Source organism: Pholcus phalangioides, unplaced genomic scaffold (assembly GCF_987345545.1).
Source record: "Pholcus phalangioides strain wild (caught in Gottingen) unplaced genomic scaffold, Ppha-v1.0 ptg000011l_1, whole genome shotgun sequence".
In the NCBI taxonomy this organism is placed as follows: Eukaryota; Metazoa; Arthropoda; class Arachnida; order Araneae; family Pholcidae; genus Pholcus; species Pholcus phalangioides.
Window position 1 is genome coordinate 24,947,566 of NW_028301604.1, and position 13,084 is coordinate 24,960,649.

Here is a 13,084-nt window from a genome sequence, read left to right on the forward strand (position 1 = left end):
CACGTGACATTAAAAAATAAAAAAAAAAACCGATTACTAACAGCAGTGTGTGTTCCACGCGAAATTCCACGGTTGCTGATAAGATCAACCGCACCAGCCGAACCGTAGTGTGCAGTTAGCTTTAGGGTGTACGTTTTTTGCCCCCCTCTCTCGCTCTCGCAAAAATTACACTTGTGCCCTTAGGCGCTAGAAAAGAAAGCTCAAGGTCGAACTTCAAGTGCGCAAATTTTATTTATTTATTAGCTTTGGTATAAGAGCAGCTTGGGGATTTTCAGCGACTTTTTTTTTCGACGCCAATCATGTCCGACGACCCGATCAACAGTCGCCAAGGCCGTCAGACACATTACGGGCGCCGAAAAAAAAGTCACCAGTATAAAAAACAACGGAAACCAACAAACACATAATAATTACTAAATATATCAGTAATAATTAAAACAACAAGGCATCCAGACGCTTTTAAATAAACAACAGCCCTTCCTGTTTAAAAAATGAAATCGATCAGTGTTTAAATAAAACCCGGGCATTGTTTAAATAAATTTTGGATAAATCGATCAGGGTATAAATAAAATACGGGCACTGTTTAAATAAAGGAAAATAATAAAGGTACAAATGTTTGTTTCCGTTGTTTTATATGCTGGCGATTTTTTTCGGCGCGATATATCCAATAATTAATCCGATCCACGCACTACATTGTGGAAATCAAGCTCTCAATCACGAAAAAAGATCTCATCAACCAACGGTTTTCAAAATGCCGTGGCTATGGGGTGACGTCATTTGGAAGAAAAGAGAGAATCAGTTACGCAAAATGGCAGTTGGAAGTTTCAAAAAACGCTCTAGGAACAAAGGAAAACAACAATCAGCGCCATCTGACTATTTTTTTTATCAGAAAGAACATTCTAGAACAACGACAACCCACCAGGCAACAGCAACGCAGAACAACGCAGCGCGCCGGTGCTGGCGACTTATCGTCGGAACACACTTATGGCCCTCACATCCTAGATCAGGGCCCCTTATGGTGAATTTATACCGTCAAAAAAATATGATGCTAATCGTCCCAGGGCTGGGGCTCTGTCAGCCCCCCCCCCCTTGTGGGGGCCATGAACAGGGCCGGTCTTGGACCTAGTGGTGCCCGGTGCAAAAACAGTAGTCAGCGCTCCCCCGCCCCTCCCCCAGGCGCGAATCCAGAGTGATGTGTCATAGGAGGCATTTTTTTGCTAGTCATTACTGTTCCGTAAAATACAGGACAGATTCATTCTACCATATTATCAGACTCTTGGTGTGGTGATCGTCCCCCTCCCCTCACACCTCTTGGTTGGATATTAAGGGACGAAGAAGTCGGAAAAACTTCTTGTAGAGCAGGATTACTGCTATCTAACTTGTAAACAAGCATAAAAACCCACCTTTTTTGATTTAATTAAGAGATTTAAAAATATTAAAAAAGCGAAACGTCACATATTTATGCAAGATACTCATCTTATCCATACTTATTTTAATTGAGTTTTATGGTAAAATTCGTGTAGTGCACGCATCACGTACGGGCTAAGATGATAATAAAAGAGCTTAAATTAAATTGATATTTCCGTATGTGTGTGTGTGATTTCGTTCATATTCATAAAACTCGCGAACTTCATTTGAAATTATCCCTTTCAGACCCAGTACTAAGAAACAGAAGGGGCAGGCAAACACCAGCTAAATCACCGGGCCCTGCAACTTGGGCAGGCCCGTAACTATTCTGAGGCAACTTGAGCGGTGCAACGAGCCGAATGGGGGAGGGGGCGCTTGTAACTCCTCCTTTTTCTGAACATAACCATTTCAAGGGGACTCCAAAAAAGACTGCCCCGGAGAAAACACGCTACGGCCCTGGGGAAGGGGCAGGGCCGTCTTAAGAGCATCATGGGCCCCCCGTGCCAAGTAGTTTTTCTGAAGCCCTACCTAGTAAATTCTAGAAAATTTTAACTAGATCTCATTTTCGTGAGGCCCATCTACTCTTGAGGCTTCCGAGCCGCTCCCGGGTGGGCCCATGTATTACAAGCTCCCCCTCCCCCATTCGGCTCGTTGCACCGCTCAAGTTGCCTCAGAATAGTTACGGGCCTGCCCAAGTTGCAGGGCCCGGTGATTTAGCTGGTGTTTGCCTGCCCCTTCTGTTTCTTAGTACTGGGTCTGAAAGGGATAATTTCAAATGAAGTTCGCGAGTTTTATGAATATGAACGAAATCACACACACACATACGGAAATATCAATTTAATTTAAGCTCTTTTATTATCATCTTAGCCCGTACGTGATGCGTGCACTACACGAATTTTACCATAAAACTCAATTAAAATAAGTATGGATAAGATGAGTATCTTGCATAAATATGTGACGTTTCGCTTTTTTAATATTTTTAAATCTCTTAATTAAATCAAAAAAGGTGGGTTTTTATGCTTGTTTACAAGTTAGATAGAAGTAATCCTGCTCTACAAGAAGTTTTTCCGACTTCTTCGTCCCTTAATATCCAACCAAGAGGTGTGAGGGGAGGGGGACGATCACCACACCAAGAGTCTGATAATATGGTAGAATGAATCTGTCCTGTATTTTACGGGACAGTAATGACTAGCAAAAAAATGCCTCCTATGACACATCACTCTGGATTCGCGCCTGGGGGAGGGGCGGGGGACCGCTGACTACTGTTTTTGCACCGGGCGCCACTAGGTCTAAGACCGGCCCTGCTAATACAGCAGAATAAGCAATGCAACTCAATATGCAGTGCACCACAATACGCAATAAACCACAATACCGTACACCATAAGCACTGCATTAGAATAAGCAATATGGCACGCGATTTACTAAAATACGTAATGCATAACAATGCGCAATTGACCAATATTTACAGTGCACCACACTAAGCAATGTAGCACAATAAATATTTCATGCACAGCAATACAGCACAATACGTGATGCATCGCGATAAGCAAAGCACCATAACGCAATGAGCCATAATAAGCCATAAGCAATGCATTACAATAAGCAATACATCTCTCAGTGCACTACAACACGTAAAGCATCACAATCAGTAATGTGTGTAATCAGTAATATAGTACACCACAATAAGCAATGCAGCATAGTACCCAATGCACCACAATTCGCAATACAAATACAAATACAAAAACAACGCCACAACAGGCAAAATGCCCAACGAGGTGGCTGAGAAAAAGATGCCCATAAAAATATGGATGTCATATATTTCAAAACTACAGCAACCCAATTAAAAATGCAATTAACAAAAATTACAAACAACATATACACATGATAAAATATTATACAACGCCCATAAAGAATATTATGGTTGTCTTATTCTAAGAATGGATAGCTGCTCGATTTACCGCAACATGTTCATCGTATTTCTTTTTAAACGTGTCAATTGTGTTACAATTTACTACCTCCGGGGGTAAGCTATTCCATTTATTTACAACCCTATTAGAGAAAAATTCCCTACGACACCATAACCTGGCATTGTCCCTTACCAATCGATACTGGTGTCCTCTTGTAAAAGCAGTCGATTGGCGGTGTACTAAAAGTTCATGGTCCATCCTATCTATCCCATTGAAAATTTTGAACACTTCAATCATATCTCCTCGACACCTGCGTTCATCCAATGTAAACATATTTAAAAAATGAAGTCTCTTTTCATAACTTAATCCTTGTGTGCCAATAAGGACACGTGTAGCTCTTCTCTGCATCCCTTCAACCAAGTCTATGTCCCTCTGTAGGTATGGTCTCCAAAACCTTACAGCATACTCCAGTCCAGGACGAACTAAGCCTCGGAAAAGCGGAAAAATGACTTTAGGAGAATGCGAAGAGACCTTTTTGAAAATGAAACCGAGCATTCTATTCGCTTTTTTGACCACTGCTGATCAATGTTCAGAAAATCTAAGCCGCGCGTCAATGAGAATTCCCAAATCGGTGACCCTAGTGACCCCCTATGAAACATTATGCGATGCATTGCAATAAGCAAAGCAGTATAGTACGCAATGCACAACAATGCGCATTAAACGCTGCATTACAACGAGCAATACAGCACGTGATGCACTACAATATGCAATGCACCGCAATCAGCAATGCACCTATATGCAGTGCACCACAATAATCAATGCAGCACAATGCGCAATGAAAAGCAGGTATTCATCCTCGACTCAAAATGAAACCTGTCCAATGCCTCGCCCTGGGTATCCGGACCCTGTGTGTTGGGAGTACTGGTGATGTATACATACCTCTGGGTATATGCATAAAATGTGGTCCCTACTGGTCAAGCAGTTCTCGATGTGTTCAGGAGTTCAATGAAAACGACCCAAAATCGTAACCGACTTCCGTAACACAAAAATTCAACAGATTTCCTTCACTCAAAAAACGTCACTGACTTCCGTTACATAAAATCGTCACTAATTTTCGTTATGTAGAAACGGGCCATTTTCGAGTTTATGATTTTATATTATAGAGTAGATATAAATTCGTAAAAGTTTAGTTCAATATTAGAATATATAACGAGATCCGAAAAAATAGCATTGTAGAGGGATTTGCAGTGACATCAAGTTGTAGCGAGGTTTCACAGCACATGAATGTACCCATGTGCAAATTATTTGTATAGATGTCATTTTATTAAGTTGGAAACCCATTCGAAATATATAGAGAAAAACAAAACATGAAATGATATTAAAATATGGTTTTAAAAATGTTTGACTTGAATGTAAGAATATCTTGGACAATATGAATGAAATATGTTCTCCTTACAGACACAAGAAATTGTAAAGATTGCGGACTCATATTGGAAGAGCTTGAAAGAATAGACGATGATGCTGGAAATTTTGGGGTGGCATTTGTCAAAAACAGTGAAAAATCAACAGCAAAAAAATATGGTGTTACAACTTTCCCTTCCCTCGTGTACTTCAGAAATCAACAACCGGCCATATTTGAAGGTATATCATGTATAAATGAATATAAATTTGAAGATATATTATCATACCAACTTTTGATGTGAAGAAAAATACTTTACCATACATACTTTTTTCACAGGTGATCTCAAAGATGAAGATAGAGTACTTGCGTATTTGACAGACGTCAATTCAATGGAACTTCCAGATAAAATAGAAGAAGTTAATCCGAAAATTTTAGAAAATTTGATAGAAGACACAGATTTTCTGGCCGTTTTATTCTGTGTGTTATATACTTTGTGGTAAAAAATATTTGCACCCATAAAAAAAACTGAGTTGCAGCCATGAAACTGAGCGTGAAAATGTCGTATGTATTGTTGGGCAAATATATAGTCGAAGTTTGAGTACTAATGGGCTTATTTGGTTCATTCTACGCCGATGGGGGAAAAAATGGCACCTTACGGCATTTGGAAACATCAGTGTGCTGTTCATATAAATAGCATTTCTATTATCACTTCTAAGGCATTTGCCACCCTACATACATATTATAGTACCGCTTGTAATGTTTATTAATAAATATACCTTTTATATTAGTAACTATCATGACAAATGATTTAAATCTTTTCAAGTTTTCTTTCCTGATACAATACATTATAATATATTTTGCCGTCTCTGAAAATATAAGTATGTAATAAGTCAATTAAATATTATAACAAAAACATGTGGAAAAAATTAAGACCAATAATAATGTTCTAAAAATGTATCCGAACATAATTCCTTAGCATCTTCACCTCTGATATTTAAATAGATATTCAAATATTTTATAGCTGTTTACGATAGTTAACGTGCATGATATTTTTTCACGCAATTTTTCCGCTCATTTTTAGATGATTTGCTATCGAGAAATGCATATAGAAATTAGAAATTTTCCACTAAAATATGCAATAATTTTCTATCGTGTTTTTAGAAATTTTAAATCGTGATCTACCTTTAGCTGTTTCAATATTTCAGTTTGTGCTATCAGTGTATAAATTTCTTGGTTTAAAAATAAAATAATTTATGTTATATTTAAAATGTGCAATCGCACTATTTTCAATGTCTCGCGAAACAGCGGTGGAAATCCTACCTTGTTTGCACCGCTGTTCGGCGAACAGATACGGAAAACAAGAAGAGATCGTACAGTTATACAAATTATCGTAAAAGCTAAAGCAACGTGATTGGTCGTATGAAAAAAAATTACGAAAAAATCGCTGAATAGCGGTGCACTTCCAAAATATGCTCATGGGAAGATATCACAAACCACCCAGTTTCAGACATGTCCTGCTTGCCTGGAAAGCTGACAGTAATGACTGTCAACCTGTAACAGTACAACGACTGATACATTTTCATAATACTTCTGTCTTACCGCACCAAGCCAGCTCATGGTGACTCGTGCCTTATTTCATTAGCTACATGCACTTCAAGTCAAAAATACATAGGAGGTGACCACAACATAATGTGATTCAACTGTGTCGACCGTCTCGACTATCACCCAGATCTATCATATAGCATGTTTCAGACATGCTGCGAAGACAATATTAGTCTCAGAATGCCACCTAATTAGCTGACCATTTTTGAAGGATCTACATAGGATCACAGAATTGTTTCAAAATTTTTATAATATTTCTTCAAACGCTATATATACACACATGATGAATTTCATGCCAAGTTACTGGCTATAGCTCAATGTTTTATGAGTGCAAGGAAAAAAAAAAAAAAAAAAAAAAAAAAAATATATATATATATATATATATATATATATATATATAGTATATTCAGAGTGTCCAGCAAGTCTTAATTCGGCCTTTATCTCCTCAACCATTCGTTGTAGAGGTATGGTTTTAATTTAAAAAGTGCTCAAAATGTGTTCAAAAATTATTGTGTACAGTAGAGTCTCGATAATCCGAGGCAAATGTGACTGAGGCCACCTGGGATTGTCAAAAAACTCGAATTATCCGGAAAACAATAAAAAATGCTTTAAATGATAGTTTTACTTAAAATAAAAGACAGGCAGAAGCAGTGCTTGGCTTGTGCATACTTACTGTATTTTTATTCTTGAATAACATATTGATGATACGATGCGTTTCAAAAAATGAAAAGGGTCCAAAGATGAGAAAGTAATTGTATGAGAGAAGTTTTCGGGAGGTGGGATTGAAGGTGAACGATGCTGAGACACTGATAGCTTTCAAAAGACTTTCCAGTGATTTTACGTAAAAAATTTGGGGACAATGCCATATCGTCCAATATTACGAAGAAAACGGTCAAACTTGCTCCTCTTTCTCAGCGACTCGCCGAAAGTTTTAAAATGGTCTACGTCCATTCAAGTGAATCTAATATGTTATACCCATTATAGGGCTGGGAGCTGCCTAGTCCATTTCAAACTGAAAATTACGGTGCAATATGTACGTAGTATTCCTGGGCATAAAAAAAACAAGAATTTCTGTTCTTGGAGGGGGAAAGAAAGAGGCTCTCAAGAAGCAAATTTTAATACTTTTAGTGCCTCGGATTATCCAGAATGTTTGATTTTTGAGAGACTACTGTACCAGTTTCGAGAGTGAAAATAGTGTCATAAAATAAAAAAAATAAAATTTTTTATGGGGTACACCTTGTGCTTAAAAACCAAATAAAAATATTGTTGCCCGGTCTCTCCTGAGGCCAAGAATTCCACGTTTCAAAGTGCAATATTCGCTGAGAAATTTTAATTCAAAATTGAATAAAATTGGAAAAGAACGGCTGAGCTAATGAACGCTTTTTTACCTAATTTATGCCGTTTTTTCAAACTTTTCTGTAAGTTTTGAATTCAAATTCAGTGACTATAGTACTTTTCAGCATGGAATTCTTTTTGTTGGTCTCGAGAGAGGCGGCAACATCTAGGAAGTTAGAGAGCAGGGAAACCGTATAAAAATTTAGATTTTGTATTTTATGACACACTGTATTTTCACTCTTGAAATTGGCGCAGAATGATTCTTAAACAAAAATTTTGAGAATTTTTATATCTCTACGACGAATGGTTAATGAAATAAAGAGTCTGAATTATATATAGGACTTTCAGGACACCATGCGTGTTACTGTAAATGTGATATATCCAGTGAATATGCATATAATTTCTGATTTTTATATTTATCGTAAGATATACAGAGTGCTCCATAATTGACTGATGGTTTTGAAAATGGGATAGCAAGAAAACGGTGACAGATATTAAAGTTATTCTTGCGGAATGTAAATATGCGGTCAGGAATTTCAAATACGTCATTCATGTTGTAAGGGATATATAGTCATTATAATAAAAAATATATATATATATAAATTTCTTATACGGACACCCCGTGCCCAAAACTTCAATTAAAATGTTGTTGTCCTGTCTCTCCTGATGCCAACAAATAAAATTTCACGTTTCTAAGTGCAACATTCGCAGAGATATCTACATTTAAAATCGGAGGAAAGAACACAGCAAAAACTAACGGACAACGCTTCTTTCTCAACTTTCCTCCGAGATATTTGAATTAAAATATCTCAGCAAATATCACACTTGGAAGCGTGAAATTCTTTTTGTTGGCATCAAGAGAGACTGGGAAACAACTTTTTAATTGGGGGGGGGGGGGGGTTGCACATGCTATACAGCGGAACTTCGGTCAATGAGCGATGGGCATAACGAGCAGAAATTTTGCGCTTTTTTCATTTATTTTCACATCATCACAACGGAACTGATGGTATTTTGCTTTCACCTGCACATGTGTTATGAAATTTTGGATAATATTCTTCCCTACGGTCTCCGGTAAGCGTGCCTCAGTGTGAAATTTAACACGTGCGAGTGTGAATATTTACGATACGAAACTAGATGCAACAGCAGCGATGCGTATGTGCACCTGAAGTTTCTACTTGGAAAAAAACTGTGTTGATTGCATTATTGAACGCGATTTTAAGGGGGCTAGCTCATGAACAAGAGCCACTACTTATGGGAGAGATTTTGTGATTGGGGAAGACGACTGGAGGTGCATGTGTGTGAGAATGGCATTCATGAACTAGTGGGGAAAAATATCTAGAAGAGTCTCGACGGTAGATCAAGTTATGAATCTCTTTTGCACGCACCAGCAAGAGTTAATGGACGGTATCTCGTCTGAGGAAGAGAGAAGTAAGGAGGAGTCCCTCACATAAAATGAGATTAGAGAGATGTGTAGGATGTGGGAATCAGCGTAAAGCTGTAGAAAACAACCACCCAAATCAAGCTGTGTGTGTGTAGCAAAGTGCAATCTCTCCAACGAACACTGCAATTTACCATTTCCCAGAAATCCTAAAAAAGAGGCAAAAGCAAGTGTCATTGGATAAGGTTCTTTTTGAAAGTCACGCAAAAAAGAATAAGTTTGCGTTTGCAAACAGTGAGTCTGTAAATCGTCCTAAACGATAGATATATATCTATCGTTTATAATCTATTTCTCGTCGTTTAGAGTATAGTCCACCGACCACGAGAAGAACACTGGCTACGTCACGTCGGACGATTCCATTATTTACTTTTAGGTAAAGCAACTGCCCATCGAGAATAGCGCATTAGCAACGGCGCTTTCCCGTTTGGCGTCTTTAGCACTATTTTGGCCTCCTAGAAATTTCACTAAAAGCGCCACGGCAGTGCTCTCGATAACGTCGTCATCGCAGTGTTTTTGTTGCGTAAACACCGGCTGTTCGACAGTGTCGTCTTAGGGCATTGTCACATTAGATTCACAAAAATAAGATCTGGTTGAAATTTTCCAGAATTTTAGTGATAGGGCCTCAGAAAAATCACTTGGCCCGGGAAAGCCCGTGATGCTCTTAAGACGGCCCGGCTGCTGGAGCACTTACGGCACATTATTTTAATACAAAAAATATATTTTTTATTCCGCAGAAGGGATCGAAAACTCCAGCCTTTTTTTAATAATCAGTTCCATGCATCAAGCTGAAGCCGAACACTGCTCGTATAAAACATTTCCGACCATGGCCCCCAGAAGGATGGGCTACTACACCGCACACCAACTCCGGTCATATATCACCATACGGTAATTTCCAACCAGTGGAGTTGGGTGGGAAATGAAGGCTCCACCCATCGGTGGTCGCCCTAGGCTCGGTAGGTAAAGAACTTGCTTCGAATGTTCCATGCCCGGATTCGAACCCATGGACCTTGATGGTAACCTTCGTAGTGGCAGACGAGCTGAAGACGAAGGGCTGACAAAATCCAGCCTATAGGAGAATTCTTATAATTTTCTTTTTTTTTTCCACGCTGTAAATTCAGAATGGACGGCCGGTGAGAGATCCCAGCCAGGATCCCTGCTGCAGCATGAGAGGACCATTCTTCCGATGCCCTTAAGCATGGCCCCCACATCTTACAGCCGGGCTCTCAGATTGGAATCTTCGACGGGTCACTCTAAAATGAATTTATAGTTGTAAAAAATGATTAGAATCATACAGGGTCGGATCCCTGTCAGCCCTGCCCTCGGGGGGACATTATAGCCCTTAAGGTGGCTATAGACGTAACTGCAAACTTGACAAGCAGGCATGCTCAATCTTTTTATTTGTCACTACTGCATTTGTCACCTATTTAAAAAGCCCATATGAGTAGCTTCTGTCGAGAAAGTAAAAAAGACGAAGAAGGTAAAGGAAGAGAAGGTAAACAGAAGAAGAATGGCTAATTGCTAGCAGGTGGCATTCTCTTGCTGCGGTATAGAAATTAAATCGAAGAAAATGCCATATTATTTACAGTAGTAATAAATTATTATTATTATATTAATAATACTCTCTCTCCTTTTGTATTAAATTATTAATTTAAAGTAATTTAACAATTAATTTATTTTATTATTTTAGGAATTTAATTATTAATTTAAAGTAATTTTACTCCCTTTATTACTAAATGATCACTACTTTCTTCGAATTTTTTTCTGTATCAAATATTTTAGTTCAAAATATTAAATTTAATAAAAATTAAAATTTTTTAAATTAAAAAATTTAATTTACTTCCGAAATTTATAACAACAATTTTCGAGTACATCTTTTAACAAACGCCAATACAAAGAGCAGCTCACTCAAGCGTGAAGACTGACGGAGTTGACTGAAGCGTGAAGAATACCCTCATAACAGAGATTTACGCCAAGACAGCATTTACTGGCAACCCGGGATCATTTTTATCCTTTCTCCGCGCCGAAATGGACCCTCTCCAGAGAGGGAGGTTCCCGTAACTCTTCTCGTGATCTGAGGACTATATATCGGAAAGGATCATCTCACACTAATGCGGATGCTTTCAGTAGGCTAGCTGTGCCGACAGCCGTAACTGATTTTCCAAAGCCTGCTGATGTAGTGTTATTGCTGGAATCTATGAATGATGGTGCAGTGACCAAATTTTTAGAAAGAGCTAGATGCTGATCCTGTTCTTTTGAAAGTAAAAAGTACATAGCACAAGGCTGACCCAGGCGTGTAGCGTATGAAATTCCTCCATTTTGGATCTGCCGAACTGACTTGTTGGGAAAACGGTATTATTCTACGTGCAAACAGAATGTATTTGCCTCCCGAGTATAGGAAGCATCAAGGCATGGGTGCTCTCAAGGCCTTGGTTAGACAGTCCGCCTGGTGGGTGAACATTTATAGGGACGTTGAAGACTTGGTACGTTCGTGCATCAAATGTCAAGTCGAAGCTTCCGTTGCTCCATCAAACTTGGCCCCCTTCCATAGCGGAGCCTTGGAGCAGAATCCATATGGACCATGCTGGTTCATTTTATAATCACATCGTTTTGTTAGTAGTGGATGCTGCCACCAAGTGGTTGGAAGCTGTTCTGGTTTCCTCGACATCGTCAGCTGCCACAGCCGCTGCATTACGATCCATTTTTGTGAGATTTGGATTGCCCAGGGCTATGGGCAGTGATAACGCATCGTCGTTCACCAGCCAGGAGTTATCGGATTTCTTTCGTGAGAACGGTGTCGGACTCGGACTCCACGTCCGAGTTATGCCGTACCACTCAGTCAAATCGGTTGGCCGAAAGAGCGGTGCGTTTTATGAAGGATACACTGAGGAAAATTAAAGGTAGCCCTTTCCAGGAAAGGCTTGATAGATTCCTGTTTCACTACCGAAGGACACCTGCTTCTTCAACTGGTCAAGCTCTTGGTACAGCAATGTTCAATTGAACCATGAGAAGCAAGTTGGACCTGCTGAAACCGGGTCAACATCTGACGACGGATGCTGCTCTCAAATCCAAGTTTGTACCTGAGGATAAGGTGTGGTGCAGGAACTACGCAAACGGCTCAAGGTGTATTCAGGATGTGGTTTCTGCTTCAAGGAGTAGCGTCATGTCGGAAGTAAGTATTAATTTGGGTAACGTGGTTCGTCACCGGGACCAATTGCGTCAACGGCTTACGGTGTCACTCACCTTCACGTCCAGCTGATCCTGAGGTATCCCAGCGGTCCAATAAACCAGAGAGGCCCGAGGAGAAGGAAGTTACTGAGTCGAAAAGAAATGAACCGGCGAAGGCAAAGACTACAAAAGCTGTTGATTCATCACCACCTCATCTGAGGTGATCACAACATCGCAGGCGACCACCCCAGACACTGGATGTGTAGTGGTTTGCCGAACTGAACATGTGCATTCACAATACAGATTTTCTTTAGAAGGGAAGGTATTGCATATGTATCGTTTGGTGATAGTGTATTGGCAACAACGAGCGCTGTTCGCTTCGAGTTGATTCTGTTCCTGGCGGTCAGTAAAGTCGGTCGAATTTCTCTATCACTGTTGTGTGATAGAGATATAGTTCCGGAATAAAGCTTATAATGCTATCTGTGCGGGTTCCAGTTCTCCTTCAATCCAATAAGTATAATGTCCAGAGACATTTCTGGGTGTCCGTATAAAAAGTTAATTTTTTTTATTTTAATAACTATACACCCGCTTGCAACATGAATGACGTAGCTGAAATTCCTGACTTCGCACATTTATTTTCCGCAACAATGACTTTAATATTTGTCACCATTTTCTTGCTATCATATTTTAGAAACGGTCAGTCGATTGTGGCACACCCTGTATATTCTTTCACATCTCTACTATGCTCAGTGTGTTTGGTATTTAATATACACTATGTTTCAAAACGTCTGTCTTTTTTGGAATTTAGACACTGTGTGTCTAAAATTTCTA

General features: G+C 39.3%; 1 protein-coding gene across 2 annotated transcripts in view; it reads left to right on the top strand.

Moving 5' to 3' along the window:
- Nucleotides 1–13,084, top strand: part of hlk (hulk) — a 350,573-nt gene that overhangs the window by 61,063 nt on the left and 276,426 nt on the right. For both annotated transcript variants that reach the window (XM_089239381.1, XM_089239380.1), the window contains exons 2-3: nucleotides 4,770–4,952; nucleotides 5,050–5,190. In XM_089239381.1, coding sequence (XP_089095507.1) covers nucleotides 4,770–4,952; nucleotides 5,050–5,190 — 324 coding nt within the window. The remainder of the gene's footprint in view (nucleotides 1–4,769; nucleotides 4,953–5,049; nucleotides 5,191–13,084) is intronic.